Source organism: Puntigrus tetrazona, chromosome 7, assembly GCF_018831695.1.
Source record: "Puntigrus tetrazona isolate hp1 chromosome 7, ASM1883169v1, whole genome shotgun sequence".
Classification (NCBI taxonomy): Eukaryota; Metazoa; Chordata; class Actinopteri; order Cypriniformes; family Cyprinidae; genus Puntigrus; species Puntigrus tetrazona.
Genome location: NC_056705.1, coordinates 27494440 through 27513487, shown reverse-complemented (window position 1 = coordinate 27513487; position 19048 = coordinate 27494440). Strand labels below are relative to the sequence as shown.

General features: G+C 38.8%; 1 protein-coding gene across 7 annotated transcripts in view; it reads left to right on the top strand.

Annotated features, from left to right (window-relative positions):
• Positions 1–19048, top strand: part of brsk2b (BR serine/threonine kinase 2b) — a 110728-nt gene that overhangs the window by 87297 nt on the left and 4383 nt on the right. For 2 of the 7 annotated variants that reach the window (XM_043245525.1, XM_043245528.1), the window contains exons 8-19: positions 970–1116; positions 2937–2968; positions 4010–4174; positions 4889–4986; positions 6239–6389; positions 7001–7069; positions 8733–8793; positions 10990–11647; positions 12831–12879; positions 14261–14384; positions 15290–15470; positions 16140–16229. In XM_043245525.1, coding sequence (XP_043101460.1) covers positions 970–1116; positions 2937–2968; positions 4010–4174; positions 4889–4986; positions 6239–6389; positions 7001–7069; positions 8733–8793; positions 10990–11647; positions 12831–12879; positions 14261–14384; positions 15290–15470; positions 16140–16229 — 1825 coding nt within the window. The remainder of the gene's footprint in view (positions 1–969; positions 1117–2936; positions 2969–4009; positions 4175–4888; positions 4987–6238; positions 6390–7000; positions 7070–8732; positions 8794–10989; positions 11648–12830; positions 12880–14260; positions 14385–15289; positions 15471–16139; positions 16230–19048) is intronic. The other 5 variants (XM_043245526.1, XM_043245531.1, XM_043245529.1 and 2 more) reach the window with 5 other exon arrangements.

Genomic DNA, 19048 nt, shown 5'->3' with positions numbered 1-19048 from the left:
AGTGTCAGGGGCCCTGATGGGTCTCTCTGATGTGAAAATGATGAAGTGTATCTGGCACAAAACAAAGCTAATTATCAAAGCACAATCATCTCTCTATGCCAGTCTTTCTTTATTTATTTTGCGTCCTACTTCCTGTGTAGATATCCTTCATAAAACTCTCTAAAATATGGTGGGGGTGTTTTATTTTTAACAAAGCATTTATCACTCCTATTCCTTCCATTCTACCATTATTTGTTTAGATACAAATCTGTGCCTCCATTTAATTCCACATCTCAGGAGAAAACATTATTGTAAAGTAATTTTATTTCTTCAAATTTTTTAAAATAATGTGCTAATATTATTGTAAATTCATATTCTGCAAGGATGCATCTAATTTATTAACGGTAAAGAATATTACATTGTTAAAAATAATTATATATCAGATTATTCCTGCTCTTTTGATTCATGAAATAATCCTGAAAATAAATAAGTAATTAAATAAATAAATTCAAGCTTCTACAAGCACCACAATTGTTATTAAAATATATATCAATAAGAAAATGTTTCTTGAGCACCAAAGCATCATATTAGAATTATTTTTTAAGAGTCACGTGATGCTGTAATTGCTTATAAAAATTCAGCTTTGGCACCAGGATAAATGACATTTTAAAATATGTATTAAAATGGAAAAACATATCTTAGATGGTAATAATATTTCACAATATTTCCTTTTTTACTGAGTAAGAAGTATATGTAAAAGCACCAATGAGCATAAAAGATGATGATGATAAAACTATGCTAAAAACATTCTTGACTCCGGACTGATGTTAGTGTATACAAGATTAGGGGGAACAAAAATAAATTAAGAATCAACCATAGAAAAATAAATATTGGTTGACATTATTCTAAAAACAGGGATTGGGTTAGAGGGGGGGTTGTCCCGCACAATGATTGATTATAGTACTGACATGTAATATTTCCCTCTGTCAGGGTGCTTTGCCATTCGACGACGATAACCTGAGGAACTTGCTGGAGAAAGTGAAGCTCGGGGTCTTTCACATGCCCCATTTCATTCCTCCAGACTGCCAAAACCTCCTAAGGGGGATGATCGAGGTGGACGCCACCAAACGACTCACGGTCAGCTCACTTTTGCAATTTTAACTCACAATATCTTCCTTCAAAACTTGTAAAGCCTAATACCTGAGAAAAAAAAATCTAACCTAACCTAAGGAATCGTAGGTGGTGACAGCGGTACATGTGCACTGCACTGTTTACATATGCTGGTTGGCTGCTCAGTTCCACAGACATCTACAGTATATTAAGCTGATTTCTATTAAATACGTGTTATGGGTCTGAGAGCTCTTCTGCTTTTGAGCTGTCACTTCAGGTCAACACACAGCAGAACTAATCCAACCAGCCTGTCTGTCCGGATCTCACACATTAGCTTCAAAAAGCTTGCATGTCTGCGCTTCTGTCTATCTCTTTCTTTCTCTCTTTCACGGTCTCTTCGTCTCTCTGCTCCTCTCCCTCAGCTACTATTTTCATTGTTCTGCTTCAGAGCCGCCCCCTCCAACCTTTTTCCAGTAACATGCCGGAGTGACGAGAGGTTTATAAGCTTGTCCTAATACCAACCCTTTGAAATGCTCCAGTTTCCTTTTTTTGCTTTCCAGAGAAAACAGATAGCTGTCTTCGCTGCCCACATCTCTCAGTGATTGAAAACAATAGCGCTCTCCTAGGAAGGATCCAAACATAGCCCATTTCCTGTGTGGTTTGTCAGTTATATAAAAGAGATCTTTTGTGTGATTCCAGAGTGGGAAGGAAGTTGATACTGTCTTATTGCCAGTTTGAAATATTATCTTATAGATCCAATTAAAACAATCCAATAGAGCATTGAAGAGTACTAAAAGTACTACAGTTTTGCAGACATCTGGACAATGTGTCTTCATTGTTTCTTGAACACTGTCAGCACACATTCAGGGGGAGTTCACAAAGAATAATGGCACCGGTTACCTGCACCATTTTGTTGTAGCACCTGATTCTCTAAAGGAATTAAAGGCCCACAAAATCTGTTCTAAATACAGATTTTATGGCACAAATTATGCCTAACTGCAATTCTTGCCATCGATATTGCTGATCGCAATCATTTCATCATCACTTGGTTAATTAGCATATCAAAAACATATCATTTAAATCGGTGGTTCTAAATATTGTTTGCTTGTTTTCATGCTTGTTTTATCTTACTTTAACGCAATTTAGGTTGTCATAAGACGTCATTTGAATTTTGCCGAGGCCCTCTAGTTGGCCCTGTGGTTCTGAAACACTATTTTAAATAAAGTTGCATTTCTCGCCTGCCTTCTACTTCACATCAGTTGTGTTAGCTACAGTAAGCTTACTTTACATATAACTGAAAACAAAATTACAGGTGGCTAGTCAATATGACGACTGTTTTTGAATGGAAATAACGGTAAGCAGTAAACAGTGACGTTTTCGAGTCTTTTCAGAGCCATAAAGTACAATTATTTTTATTCTCAACTGCTTGAACATTCCAGCTCAACGTGTCATTACTCACAGTTTCTTGATCAGGTCAAGTGCTGAATGTTTGTGGCTCCTGAAAAGACACACACCAGACACACATCTGTTGCTAACAACTATAAAGAACAGGCACGAAAAGAATTGACTCTGATGGGGCTTCTGCTGTTGAGGCTGTTGTTCTTATTCGGCGGGCCACAGCTTCAATTAGCTGGCTGCTAAAATGTGCATGTCTTTGTAGGTTCTACACTTTAAACCCGGGGAGATCAGAGGATGTGACACGAGAGAGAGATTAGAGAAGGCCAGCAGGAAACTACTTGATGTTTAGAAATGGATTCATTGCTTTTATTGTCATCCTCTGTTGTCTTTGTTTGGCTCAGTTAATGGACGAATAATGGTTTGGCTCATGTGTTTTCCTCTCTTTACAGTTAGAACAGATACAGAAGCACACATGGTACATGTGAGTATAAATTTAACTTTTTGTCTGTCGTCCCGTGGCTGTTTTTGCTCAGTATCTGTCTCTGTGTTTGTGTGCGCGCATGTCTTGTAAATCTATGTGTGTCCTCACTGCAATAACAGAGAACATATGGTACCAACGAAGATGCTTTTCTAAGCAATGATATCACAGCGCTGTGTGCCTGTGTGCGTGTTTGGAGAAGACCCTTGAGCTCTAGCAGGCTGGCTTCGCTCAATGTTTTTGCCCCCATTAGCAAATACCTTGTTTTTGTCTCGGCCTGTTTCATTTTTAAGCATGCATTTCTCCAGTATCCAACATTTTGCATTAGTCATGATTTGTAACTGGCGGCTAGGGTTATAATAGTTTTGAATTTGAATTGTTTTAACTGTGTCTATTGATTGTAGTTTAATTTGAATGTTTTCTAGTCTAACAACTGGTGTGAGTAAATCATTTATCAGCGTTGTCTTGTGTTATTGTCGTCTAGAGGCACTTTCATGTTTAATGCAGGTGGGTTGTAAAGGGTTGTAAAGTTTTCTAATTTATTGTGTATCAGAAACTATAACGTCAGGAAAATGTATTTTATTTTAGCTTCAGTTTTACCTGGTAATGTCACCTGGCGAATTTTCAGTTTAATTTTCATACATTATAATGAGTGTCTGTAGACTTTTTTTATATTACCTCTGTTAAATCTGCTAAAATTTTGCATTTAAAAATTGTGTTTTTAATGAAATGTTTTAATTAATGTGTTAATTTGAACTGAGAGTTTACTGCACTCTTACTAGTAGAAGAATGCGTTAATCTTTAATTTTCCAGACTATTTAATAAACAAGCACACTGGGAGGTGGTTCATTTGTAGATGATGGGCGTTTTAAATCTCCAGAGCTTTCTATGGGCACAGATTGCATGTGGGCCTGTTTGTGACTTATACCACCAGCAAGGATCCTAGAACAAGCCGGTGGCGATTACCATGTGTGCTCAATTAATGAAAAGTAAACAAGAACACTACATTATTTCACATGCTCTTGTACTTGATCTTCTATTCAGAGGAGGGAAGAACGAGCCAGAACCAGAACAACCGGTGCCACGGAAAGTGGCGATCCGCACGCTACCCTCCACTGAGGACATCGACCCAGATGTGCTGGAAAGCATGCACTCGCTGGGCTGCTTCCGGGACAAGAACAAACTGATGAAAGACCTGCTGTCAGATGAGTGAGTAGGCTCCCCCCAGTAAGGTTGTTTTCCTATGATCCTATGTTTCCTATGAAAAGTTTTATTGCCTGTGATTAGACAAGAGTGACTGCTTTTGGAGACCATATGCGAGGGTATTATTATTTTACACCCTTGTTTCTTAGGGTTAGTAAACACGCAGTACAGCATCTTGGCTGCGGGCTATTAGAGAAGCCCATTCCCTCCAGCTCATCTGTCACCTCCCGTACTTGCACAATTACCGCCCGCACGCTCCGATGTGCGCGATCAACTTCGTTAGCCCCACTGATAGATGGGCTGGGTGTTCCCTTCTAAAACATTGCGGCCTCTGTCTCTTCTCTTGCCCGACATTTAAACAATTCAGATGGTGCCTGCAGCGAAGACCGGTCATATTTACTTCCCGCTGTGTGGTCCGGGGCAGAAAAATTCAACACAAGGCCTCTCGCTGGGAGAATTTGAAGATTTTTTTGAGCTCGCCCAGACTCTTGTCTGATATTTTATGTCTTCTTGCATCATTAATGAAATAAGAGATATCCTGTGATCTCCGCAGGACGTCTTTTAGCTCTTTGGGAATGAGGTGCATGCTTCGCTTTGCTCTTTAACTAATGAGGTTAATTAGCCTGAGCTGAGGATTATTCTGGAGATTTTACTGTATGTCAGACACCTGTCTTGACCACACACGCATTTTGTTTTTCTCTTTGCCTTCTCGACCTCCAGTGATAACCAGGAAAAGATGATCTACTTCCTCCTGCTGGACCGTAAAGAGAGATATCCCAGCCACGAGGATCAGAATCTACCACCCAGGAATGAAATTGGTAAAAACAATTCAGTCAGTTTGTCTGTTATGTACTGTACTAAATATGTTCATTTTTATTTCATTCTTAAATACAACATGAAATGGCATTCACAACAGCTATGTGATGTGAAATAATTTCCTCGCCCACACAGCCTTGGAGAACGACAAATGCCCGAAATCTGATGCAAATCGGTGCTTGTTCGAGGAAGTGATAATCCAACAGTGTGAATATATAACTGTGTCGTTGATGACCAACAGCCAATGAGAGCAAAATACAGGGCAGTGGGACGTTTGGGGGAAACAAAGTTTGCAGACCAGACACAGTTTTTGGCGATTCTTCCTAACATAAAATCACGCAGAGTGTAACCATCCATTGATGATCCATTATGTAGTGTAAACCGCAGTGGTGTGGTGTGAAAACAATGGTGATCCAATGATTTTGAGAATCGTTGCAGTGTGAACTCAGCGTAAAAGACAAAGTGAAAAACTTAATGAAAGTCAACTGACTTGTGGCCATGTATGGTAAACCATACTTGTGTGCTTGAGTGTGTGCTCTGCATGTGACCCATCCAAAGAGCACACAGCAGTGAAGACAAATGCTGCAGCACCCAGGGAGCAGTTGGGGGTTCGGTGCCATGCTCAAGGGTATCACTTCAGTCAGAGGTATTGAAGAAGGTGGAGAGAATGCTGGTTATTTACTCCCCCCACCTACAATCCCTGCTGGATCTAGGAATCGAATCCCGTGATTCATTAGGCCATGGCTGCCCCATTATTTAATTACTCATATATTATATATTTATTGTCATATATATATGAGAAATTAATATATAAATAAATGTTTCCCCTTCAAAGTTATTTAAAAATGCCACTTATTCCATTTTTAACAGCCGATGATCTTTAGTCTTTTGTTTTATTATTTTTCAGAAATCATTTTAATTTAGTGCTTAAGAAACATTTCTAATCATTATCAGTGATGAAAATGCTTGTGCTGCTTAATATTTTGTGTTAACAATGTAATTTTTTTTTTTTTAGAGATTTTTTCAAAATGTTTTTTTTAATGAATAGACAGTTTAAAAGAACACAATTAATTTGAATGCGTCTTTTCTTAATAAAAGTATGAATTTCTTCCTTACTGGGATTTGCATGCTTTGAATGGCTAAGCGACATGATGAAAAAGGTTACATATTTTTTCCATTACGAACCCCACAGGCTTAATGGGCTATTTTCATGTGCTATGGATCATTGAATTTATCATATGCTGGTTTCTTCAGATCCTCCCAGGAAGCGAGTGGACTCTCCACTCTTGACAAGGCACAACAAGAGGAGGCCAGAGCGCAAGTCTATGGAGGTGCTGAGCGTGACAGAGGGCGGATCTCCTGTTCCTGTGAGACGTGCCATCGACATGGCACAACACGGACAGAGGTACAGCAACGCATCTCTCCCTCCTCTATTATTTATGAGACTCTACAATCGGAGCAGTGAGTGCCACAGTAAAAAACAGCTGAAAGGATTTCACATTCTGTGGAGCCTTGAAAGGAAAAATTAAAGATAATGACGTCTGTTTAAAAAAAGACAAAAAAGCCAAAATAAACTTTGGATTGGCAAAATGAAGTTCACAGTTATCACAAGCTGCATACTAGCTTTGAAATGCATTTTTAATTGTACATGAAGTGTAAAAGAAATGCGATCAATGAGCTCAGCCCGATTCTTTGGAAAAGGAAACCAATGATTTTCAAAGCGGAGTGTTTTACTATTCTCTGAAAATCTGTTTCATAGCTAGTAAAGCAGCATGCTGAATGTGCCATATGGTGAATTTTAACTTCTCAAAGTGGTTTTAAAAGGAACAGTGGGATTTCTAATGTGCCTTTCATTTTTCTGTATCTGACATTTTATTACAAAATCTTTTTTTACTTTTTTCCATGTCCATTGTGATCCATTTCATAAGCCCCGTGTCCTTTCCCTGTGTAGATGCTTTGGATCAACTCCATGATTACTTTTGTAAATTACTCTAACTTTACTCTCTCTTACTGTAGTAAATCTGTTTTCAGTAAAAGCTTGGATATCTCAGAAGCCAACCCCATACTGCAAAGCAAGGAGGAGAGGTATAAACCACCGCCATGCTTTCTTTTCTGTTCTGAAGATGCAGTGGGGTTTTTAATACTCAAAACATGCCACAGAGAGCACTGGCCTGTTATTTCAACCACTGACATTTAAGGTCTTAAGAGCTTAGTTTGCTTGAGAAGGAAGTTAAAAAAAAAGCGGAGGTTGCACGTGTAAATAAGAGTTTTTTCCTTCTGGTTTGGCCTCTCAGTTTTGGTAAAGCAGCGGCCCTCTGGCTCCCTCCACTCACATCAAAAGCATCTTATCTCCCTTATTTTGCCTTTCATGTTTCGTTTGATGTCTGGCATTTTTGTCCCTTGGTAGATCCCAAATTGTTAATTTTATCCCCTCGCTCTCGTTTTGCCTTCATGCTTCTCTTGCCTTCACCCTGGATGTTTGTTTTTCTTAGAGTGATGTGTGCGCTTACAGTAGGTGAGAGACAGAGGTTATCCGATTGTTTTTGTTCATCTGTTCAGGCATTTTTCTTCGACCTTGAGTTTCACAATACTACATCTCCATTCAGACTGTTTAGTCTGCCAGATAATAGAATGGGCCTTCAATATTTCCACATCTATCTATCTATCTATCTATCTATCTATCTATCTATCTAATTTATTTTATTTTATTTATTTACTTGTATTTAATCATTGTGTTGAATAGAGGTGCACTGGTACGTGAGTATTTACTGACAGGTTAGATTCATGTTTCTAATTCAAAATGTAAAGACTTAATTGAACCGAAAAGCTCCCCTGCATCTTTTATACAGTTTAAAACACCATTTTTACAAACCGTAGTAATCTTAATATAGTTATAGCTTCATGTTAACGATGCACTGCATATAAAATCTTTACAAATACTTTGCTTGAAGAGTAGAAATATTAGCTCGTATAATTGCTGTCCTCTAGTGCCTGTCCTTTCTTCCCATGAATTCCATAGTCATTTATTACACATAAAAAGAGCTCTTTTCCTGATGCTGTGTTTTGGGTAAGCTAATTAGCTGAATGCAAGAGGCATATAATGTACATCAGCATTGCGTTGAATCAGGCCGCAGTGCATTTGGTGTTGTGATTTTACTGCTTCAATGATTAAAGACAATTTGAGACAGTCGCACAATTGTCATCTATGTAGCCTTTGCGAATGAAATTGATCTGTTTATGGATCAAATCCTTCCTGGAGTCAAATCGTGTGAGTCTGAATGTTGACACCGTTAGGGATGATTTACCGTTTCAATTTGCCTTGATGACAAAACCCATTGTGTCCACGGTCAATTAAATCCCAATCATTTATTGGAGAATTACTGAAGCTCGCAATCTAATACACAATGAAGTTCGGAAGAACTCGGGGCCTCCTACAGAACCTCATAAAAGGTTGTGATGACCTTTTACATCCTTAGGATGAGAAATGATAAATTGCTCAAATTTAATAGCAACTCAAAATAGCATAATCAACAAAAAGGCTTAAAGGCCTACATAGAAAGTTGGCATGTAATTAACAGAAATGCAAGATTTATAGTAAAATTTAGAGGTCTGGGTTTATACTGCTGTAGCTGTACAGAAATAAAATCAATTGCAAATCATCTTTCACTCACACAACATGCTGAACAGTGTGACAGTGTGCTAGATATGAAGCAGAAATGTCTTTACTATGTATGTTGTGTAACTTTAGGTCCAGGTCAATCAGCGGAGCCTCTTCTGGTCTGTCCACTAGTCCCCTCAGCAGTCCTCGGGTAAGCCTTCCATCCATACTAAAACACTGGTTTCACTTAGAGTCTGGTTTGGTTGAAACCCATAGCATGTGGTGTCTATCTATAGGATATGCATTGATGCCACATCTATACATCTATAGCATGACAGTATGCTTTAATTGTATAATGCAAGGGTCTTCAGCAGGTGTTAATGCTGGACTAGAAGTATGTAAATTCAACAGTTGGGAATCATTCAACAGTTTGGGGTTGGTGCAATTTTTTGAAAGAAAACAAAAGCTTTCTATTTCTAAACAGTACAGTTTTATTTATCAAAGAATCCTACAAAATGTATTGTGTTGCATTTTAAGCTGTTTTCAACATACTGATGCCTTGAAGACCAAAGCGGCTTATTAAAATTAGTTCTGAAGGTTTGTGTGACTAAATTCAGCTTTGTCATTAGAGGAGTAAATAATATTTTTAAACATATTCAAAAGTTATTTTACTTTGCAATATTTTACTTTTGTCAAAGGAGCCTCAAGGAATCATACCAACCCTAAACTTTTAAATGGCAATGTGTGTTATATATATAAAAATATATATACGTAAATGTACTAATATGATATTACGTGCATGTTATTATAGCACAGGTTTAAAGTCCAAAACTAAATTTCATCAAATATGTAAAAAGGTGACCATATTCTGTCTTTCTATCCACCAAGGGAGACCACTGATATAATGCAATAGGAAAGATTGTTTTTCAGAAATGTTAGTGATCATGGTGCATTACTGAAAATCATGTGAATTGTTAGTTTTGTTTAAAGACAGTCAATGGTATACATTACCTGTAAGCTGAAATACAGCAGCAGCATTGCCCCCACCGATCCACTACTTCTAGCCCAATCAGTCTACCATGCTTAGCATAATTACTGCTAATCTATGCCCAATTCACAGCCTTGTTGCCTGGAAATATTTGAAGCCCAAGTCACTAATGGCTTGTTAAAATCCCTTGAAAATCCCTGGTTCCTTACTAACGGTGAAGCCTCAGGATGTAGCCAGCTTTTACAGTTGATTTGTTTAAAGAGGCTAACCGATTACAAATCCACTACTAAGACCTTCCTATATGAAGTCCTTGAGTTACATCAAGGAATTCCCAGCAGGATTCATCCCAAAGTCAATTCTGAATCCGACCCTATCAAATATTCTGCAGTTTGAAATGTTCTACATTTGGAGAATGTCTGCAGTGGTGCCCTTTCGCTGATGAAAATGGCTCACGTAGAGAACAGGCTTGGTGGAAGTAATTTGAATTAGTCTGTGAAGAACTCCTTGATACAGCTCATCTGAGATTAGTTTTACTGCTCAGACACAGACTTAAAGGTTTGTCATGGAAGAATCTTCCCTGCGGTATGAAAGAGCTTTAAAATCCATTTTATTGCATCCTTGCTCTTCTTTGTGCCGTGCTATGGTTGCGGCTGGTACAGTTAACACTCCATTGTATTTCTTTGATGTTTTACAATATGCTTGATGAGCTTTCACTTCACTGATTGTAATCACACTCTTTACTTTTAGTGGCCTGTTCTGAATCAATCCCCTGTTTCTGACCCAATTATTATTATTATTATTAGCGTCATCTGTCAAACAGCATTCTCATATCATACCTCCAACAGCAGCATTGAACTCTGTTTAATGGTCAACTGCACTTATTTCCACTAGCCATTTTGATAGCGTGGCGCTATTGTCTTGAAAAACTCGTTAATTGAGGCAGCTTATGTCTGTATCAACTTTTCTGTCATTTCAATTTGTGATGATTATTTGAAATTATATGAGGTATTCTGACAATAGCGTCCTTTTGCAGCAAAGCCTTGCAAATTTCCTGCTTGCTTAGTGCTGACAACACCTCCTTTATTTTCATCCCAACAACAACCCAGAGCTTTTTTTTGTTGCTAATTTCTGTTGCTGATTTCAATTTGTTTGAGAACACTGGTTTGGGAACATTTTTATTTCCACTGTCTTGTTGCCTCTTGGCTGGTTGTGCTAATGGCATGTTTTTTTCTTTCTTTCTTTCTGCACTTCCTCCCTCACTTCTCATCACCGGTGGCTTGTTCGCCATCTTTTCATGTTTGGTGTTGGTGTGTGTGTGCGTCTGCGCCGTAATGCCTGTTAACTACGGGGCCGTGTGTTGTGTGTATGGGCTGTGTTGGCTCTGTTCATGCTGCTGGCTCTGTGCATGCGCTCTTACAGCCCATGCGGCGGTTCGCTGTTCCTCCACAGTCCGCAGAACTCACACAGTCGCCCAACCACAGCCCCACCCACGCACCCGTGTCCCGGGTGAACGGCACGGGCCCCCACTCCCCCAAAACCTTTCAACCAAAGACAGTTGCCCATCAGCCCAACAACAAAACCCAGACCCTTCCAGCCAAGCCCAAAGTTGCAGACAAGCCCCTGCAGGCCACCAGGTCCAACCCGCTTCCTAACACGACGGCTGTGCCATCTGCGGCCAAGTCGGAGCCGTCTACGCCCTGCCAACCCATGCCCCTGCTGATGCCCGGCAGCCCCAAAGTGCGCCGGCCACCGCTCACTGTGCCGCCCAAGTTGTCCGTTCCCCTATCGCCCCTTTCGCCCATCCGGCTTCACCACCTTCACCCGCTGGCCGGGACTGACCACAACGGCAAATCTATCCCCAACATACAGGTTACGCCCCACCCCTCCCCCCGGGGCAGCCCATTGCCAACTCCGAAAGGAACGCCGGTGCACACGCCTAAGGAGAGCCCAGCGGGGACCCCTAGCCCCACGCCACCCCCCAGCCCCTCCATTGGAGGCATGCCGTGGAGAACACGCCTCAACTCCATTAAGAACAGCTTCCTTGGCTCACCACGCTTCCACCGCAGGAAACTACAAGGTACCAGCAGTCCTGGAGATATCTTAAAGCACTTTTTAATAACCTTTTACATCAAACTGCCCAGGAACTGCAAAAGGAAATTTGCTATTTTGGCTAAATGTAGGAACATTTGCATGAATGTGATGCTTTTTTTAGGTATAATATCTCAGAATAAAAAAAAAACTTATTAAAAAAATTGTAAAATCTGAGTTAATTTATTATTGACAGATTATTAAAACTCTATTGTATTTTTCTGTTGTGTAAATCAATTAAAACCCGAAAATGTGTTCATTAAAGTGAATTTTAGAATTTTACTTTTACTCGCCCATCAGTGTCGTTCCACACCTGTATGACTTATTTTCTTCTGTGGAACATACTGCAAAATAAAACATTTTAAAGATTTTAATTACATTTTTAAAGTCATAATCGTTTTGTTCCCCAGAGGAAACATACAGGTTTGGAGCAGCATGGTGAAATTATGTATGGTGTGCATCTTAAAAAAAAAGAAAAGCACTTACATGTTTTAAGGTCAGTCAATGCGGTTCTTTCAGTTAAAAGATCTCAGATTTACAGATTAAGCTTAAGCCTTGTCTGTGAAACCCCAGGGATATATGTTATTTTTAAGGTTAATCTAAATATAAAAATGCCAAAAAATAAATACATTGCATGCACAATTACATAATTAATTACAGGATGTCTAATTTATTATGAATGCCTTATAAAACCCTAACTTTATATGGCACTAATGCAGTGATATACAAGATCAGGTGTAAAATAGAGTACAAATCTATCTACATATATAGTAAAAAGCATTTAGGTGAAAGAACAATGCTTTCTAATCCTTTTTATTGCGCCGTTCCATTGAAAAGTGAAGTATATTCCCTAAGGACTGATTTTACAGATCGTTGTGTAATAAACTCCATGATATTCCAATATCAGCCATATCTGCTGATATATTTAGTAATGATAATGAAAACTGCATCTCCCCTCACCTCCAGCTGTTCCTCTTTCCCTCTTCTACTGGGAAGAGGATCAGATGAGCAGATAGAAGTGGGGGTTGAATTACTCTTAATCTCTGCAGGTTTGGAGTAATTAGCTGTGGTTAATCAGCATTCCCCTCCTCAGGTTGTGAATGTCTAATCTCTCAGGATATAGAGCATGATGTAAATTCTACTGAGGTTTTGTTCGCTTTGTCTCTTTCCAGTTCCCACACAAGAGGAAATGTCCAGCCTAACACCAGAGTCTTCCCCCGAGTAAGTATTAGCAATTTTCGAAGACAATCAAGTAAAATATGCAGTTTTATTAAATCCCAGATTGTTAAAGAAACATTAAAATAATACTCAATTATAATTGAATTAATAAATGTTAGTTTTATACTCATTATTCTACTAGGTGTGAGGCTAAATGTATCACCTTTTGTATTAACCTGAGTTGTTGAGAGTTAAATCACCAACACTTAATTAAAGTTTGCTTAATTAAGACACTTAACTTTTGCTCTTTATACCTGCTTTTTTCACCAGATTTTGTTATAATTTGAAAGGAGTTCTGAAAACTCTGCAGTTAAAGTTAATGTGGTGGTCCAAACGCTGTTCCTGGCCCCATTAGCCTAGTTTGTTGCTGAAGACATTATCAGGGAATAGTTCATGATGAATAATTCAGTGTTTTAGTTCCACTTAGCTTCACAGGCACGCAAAGCAGCACCACGGTGGAAACTTTCTTCTGGAGTGTTTTCCTCTTATTTTGCTGTTGTTTTGTTAAGTTCTTGGTGAGAGAGTGACACAATATGTTGGGCTGGCTCAAAGATGGCCTTGATAGTCACTGACTGTGGTAAAATCTCTGCGATTTCAAGCAGGGTTGAGAAATGAGCCATATGCCAGCGTCGAAACCTACACACAGGCTTTTGTCATGAAGTGTTTTAGAAGCTATCCAACTTTCAGTCTGTCAGCAAATCGTGTGTCATGACAAATGTTAATCTAGTTTTAAATGGAACACGTGTACGTTAAGAGAAATTCAAAATAATGAAAAAAAGAGTAGTTGTTTTTTAGGGTTTGTATGGTCTGTCGAAAACAGTTCATCATATAATATTCATCTATAAATGTTCATCATATAATGTCATACATGTTTGTGTTTCTTGCTGTGTCCAAGAGACACCATCTTTTGATGGTTCATCTGCCAACTTCTCTACTGGTGAAGCTGAAATATATACATTGCATACAAGTTTGGGATTTTACAAAAGATTTTGCTTTCATCCAGCAAAGATGCGTTCAAACTTAACAGTAAAGACATTCATAAGGTTACAAAAAAATTTAATTTAAAAAAGTGATCTTTTGAACATTTCATTTAAAAAAAACTCAAGTAAATGTATATATATATTTAAAAAACAAAGGATCAAAGTATAAGTATAATGTGCTTCTTAAAGAAAAAAAAACTTGACCCCAAACTTTTCAAATCTAGTTTATGATGATATGGCATATATGAAGAGCAGATCATGTGTTTTTGATATAAAGTTTGTGAAGTTCTAAATCACAGTGTGTTTTGTCTGCGTTGTAATGTCGATTAATGCATAGTATGTGGCTTTAGTGATATTTGTATGTATTGTGTTATCTTGTTCACTCATGTTTTTCCTTTTCACAGACTTGCCAAAAAATCTTGGTTTGGAAATTTTATTAACCTCGAAAAGGAGGAGCAGATATTTGTGGTGATTCGGGACAAGCCTCTGAGCTCCATCAAAGCAGATATTGTACACGCCTTTCTCTCGGTAAGTTTTCAAATGAGAATTCTGAGAATTCTGTAATCACCCTTATCTCATTCCAGTCTTTTACATTTTTAAAAACGATGCAAATCACCATAAAACATCAGAAGTGTCAGACTTGTGTGCTATATTTCAGATCTTCTAAAGCCAAGCAATTGCTCTCTGTGTGACAACAGACCAGTATTGAGGTTATTCACTGATAATCTTCTGCTCTAGTGGACTGTTAAGCTCTGTGACCAAATCATTGAGCTGAACTGAACAAATCATTCAAACCAGTTTTGTGAACTGTATCAACTGATTGATTGAAAAGATCTGACTCAAAATAAAGAACCATTGGCAAATCTGATATCATTTAACTCATGAATATCATAAATATTATGAATGCCTGAAATAGAGCCTTGATGGGTATCAAGATTTTCAGTGAATAACACATTTCAATCACTCGTACAAATCAGATGACTTCAGAAATCCTAAAAATGTAGCACGCAAGTCAAATGGACCACTTTTAAACACTTTTTGACTGTCATTTTGGAAATTAACAGCCATATGCCTCCTATATTGTCTTTATACTGAAAGGAATGTCCAGGATATACTTGAAAATGTACCTTTTGATGGGTCATCGTTTACAAAAGACAAAAATATTGTATTGTTTATGTCTCATTTAATATATAATCTGCCATAACCTGCAATGTGTTAAATTAATAGTTAATAAAAAGTTTATTTAATTTGGAAATGTCTTTTTCCAACTCATAAAATATACTTTAGTGTCATAAAATCCCTTATAAAAATACAAACTATTAAAGAAACCCAATATTGAACTAAAATGTAGTACATGTATTATATTGAGGGGAAAAAAAACACCAAAGGGCTAAAGTATCACACAATGTTCATTTGGGGGTTAATTTCCTCAGATTCCCAGCCTCAGCCACAGTGTGGTGTCTCAGACGAGTTTCCGGGCAGAATACAAATCCACGGCCGGCCCGACCGTGTTCCAAAAACCAGTGAAGTTCCAGGTGGACATCACCTACACCGAAAGCACGGCTGCCACCAAGGAGAACGGCATCTACTCTGTCACTTTCACTCTGCTCTCAGGTAACCATGCCGACAGCGAGAAGCCCACTTTGATGTCATAAACTCGCTGGCAGCCAATAGAAACACAAAGGGATGTGTGTGTGGGTGATGGAGAGGCTGGTTGATGATGTTGAACTTTGTCTTCTGCAGTGGTGAGAGAATTTTTTACTCTGCCTCTCTCTCTGATTCCGCAAGCAATCCCCTCCTCCATTACACTCCCCCTCTCTTGCGAAGACGCTGAAAATAGACCGACTGCTCGAGGGGGTAATGGAAAAAATTAAACTAAAAGAGGCCTTTTTGCCTCCTGGTAATCACTATGCATTTTCAACCTGCTGTGTTTCAAAGGACAATCCAAAAAGATCCCGTGCTGCTGGTGCCATTACTGCAAACCCCGTCCCTCGCTTTTCATTCACCCCCTCGATCTTTTTCGCTCTCTCGGCCACACAAAGGGATTGAATCTTGCTCTTAAAGTCGCACATATGTGCACGTGTCATAAACTCAGCCGTGGGTCGAAAGCACCATAAAAATCAGCCTCATCCCATTAGACTTTATGAGGCTGCCGCTAGGAGGAATAAACCCAGGATGCGTCAGCATAAATGTACATTTATTTCAAAAGACACTCGTGTACCAGTTTGTACAAGATCAATGCGAAACATTTATATGGTTTCTGTGTGTATGTGTCCCTGCCAGGTCCCAGCCGACGCTTCAAACGGGTGGTGGAGACGATTCAGGCGCAGTTGTTAAGTACACATGACCAGCCTGGTGTCCAGCAGCTGTCTGGTGAGTGGCCAATCACTTCACTGACACACCTCTTTCTCTGGCTCTCTCTCTCTCTCTCTCTGTCTCTGTCTTTCTGCTCTCTTACACAGCATCCTGAACATGCATGGCGCCTAGCCCACCCTTGCAGAGCACTGAACGCTGCACATACCCATCAAGGTCAAATGAGTCTTTCCAGTGTTTAAAATGGTTGTTCGAGGTGGTTTCAAAGACATTTTTAGGCCATTAGATTGTTAATATGACAAATGAACTTCTCTAGATGCAATGTGTCCGCTGTTCCATTAATGTCGGATGGGATGTCTTATTTAAAGGTGCTGGAAATACACGTTTGACCTTATCAGAGCACATTGCACAGAATTGCATTGCAAGGCACTGGCACACATGCACACACTCTCCTCAGCAGTCACACACATTCACACAGAGAGCATGCTAAGCACACTCGCGTGTATTAACAAGGGTTGATATACTGTACATATCCAGGAAATTACTTGTTGATATCAAACCTGTGTCCCAATCAATGTGGCTTCAAATTGTTCATTCTACAAGCAGAATTGTGATGGGCTTGACTGTGGTTCCTGCTGGAGATGATGAAATGAAAGAACAGAGAAATCCTCTGCCTGTCTTCTTACATGGCTGTTTGTGCACATGGTGTAGAACCTGGTACAGCTCCCTCTGCTGGACAGCCTCAAATCCTAACTGTCCAAAAGCAATATCACTGAGTAATACAGGGAGTTTCATAATACCATAATTTCATAATACCATTCTCCATTCTGTCTACTGTGCACAATAAGCACATTTTTCATGTGCATAAAATACCTGGATGATTTCCAAATACAGTGCAATGGAATAAACAAAGGGATTCTATGTAGTGTGTGTGTGTGTATATATATATATATATATATATAATTGCTGTCTGTAATGTTCAGATCTGCATAAGGGCTGGAATACACTACACAACCTTTAATATCTTATCAGAACTGAAGTGATTACTTAACTTGTCGGCTTTGTAAAGATTTTTATGGTTGCATTTTAAAACGGACTAGAAATATCTGTTGTCCTTTGATTAAATCATTGTCAGAGTCTAAAATACCAGAGTCTGTGCCCTCTAAATACACTATTTTCTGATTTTCTGTGAAATCTGTCAGCTCAAATCTGCAGAGTAGCTCTGACCTTGATAAACTAGTTTTGACTTGGCCAAACTGAAAATCAGGGTAAAAATAAAGGCAAGTCATGCACTGTGTTCCAGCATTCATGCTTTCTCTTTCACGTGCGTCTTTTGAAAATACTGCATATTTATATCGTGTCAAACAGTTCATCCATGTATTTTATGTTTCAAATACTGAAAATTATTGCGCACAGTATAACCTACATTCTGCATGCTTCAAAAAAATAGTTGGCTGTTAACAAACCCCCCCCTCTCTCAGTGCCTTATTTAAAAAATATTTCTACAACATGATATGTATTTCTATTCATATTGAGCAATTGGACTGTCTTAAAGAAAAGAGCTGTTATCAGGATCATGTAGCTTTAAAGATGTGCCATCCTCTCCCCCTGTCAATCACGCCCTTCCCTTCCCCCTGGCTTTGCCCTTCACCCCCTGCTCTCCAACGGCTGTTGAGTGAATGGGCATGAGAGCTTGAGTGTCCTCACTGACCGTGAGCAGACCAGCACAGCACTGAGCACCAGCATGCTTCACTCTCAACAGATGTGGTCACGTAATAAACATCTGTGCAAAGGGGTTGAATCACTGAGTTCATGTCATTACTGTAAAGTCAATGGGGTGCATTGAGAATGTCATTTTAGGCTAAATATTTGATTTGATTGGACATGTTACAAAAATATGTCATGTTCCTTTGACAGGAAAGCGTTCAAAGGGTGGTAAGAGGTCTATTTTAACTCTTTTGCCACGGTGTATGTCACTTTATCATATACACGCTGTCCAATGCGTGGCACTTAAACACGGAGACCCTTTAAAGGGATAGTTCACCTTAAAATGTAATTTCTATACTCACGCTCATGTTATTCAAATCCTATAAGACTTTTGTTGATCTTGGAAAAAAATCTCCTTTTGGTCTATGCAACCAAAATGACTTTAAAAAAGAAGAGACACAGATTCACACAGACAGTAAAACATTATTACCTTGTCAGTCCATTTTTGTACATTTGATGCATTAGAGCTTTGTTTGCACCGGTTTTTAAAACACAACTTTACTTGTGTTTTAAAGATGAATGAAAAGTCTTATGGGTTTGAAACAATGCAAAGGTGAGTAGTTGATGACATTTTTGAATGAACTATCCCTTTAAATTTGAAATATGCAGAGATGTGTGTGTGCGGGGGGTGTGTGTGCGTGTGCATGATCTCACTTGCTAGGACAATCCATGAAAGTTTAAATTCTCTAGAGTGAAAACACTTCATACATTCTTCATCTTGTTTTTCTCTCCATATTCAATTCTTGCATCATTTTACTTTGTTTTTGTGGGTCAACTGTTGCATCTGAATCACTTTGGTAAAAGGCCTTGTTAATTTAAACATTTAATCAGCAGCGCTTACGAATCTGTTAAACCAGGTTTTTTTATTTGAAGATGATGTCTGAGCTTTTATGTTAGCATGTTTCTCAGCACCTCTTCTCTCTAAACATTTCTTTCATGTTGATCATTTGGGACTTTTACAGTAGAAGTAATCATCTGAAGAATCGCTGTATAATGAGGGGCAGAATCCTAACGGGACTAGTTTTTTTCAGCGTGACCTACTTGTGTAGAGCCCTATAAATACAATATGAGTATTAAAACAGGCAACAGTGAAGTCTGGTATGTGTTTGCTA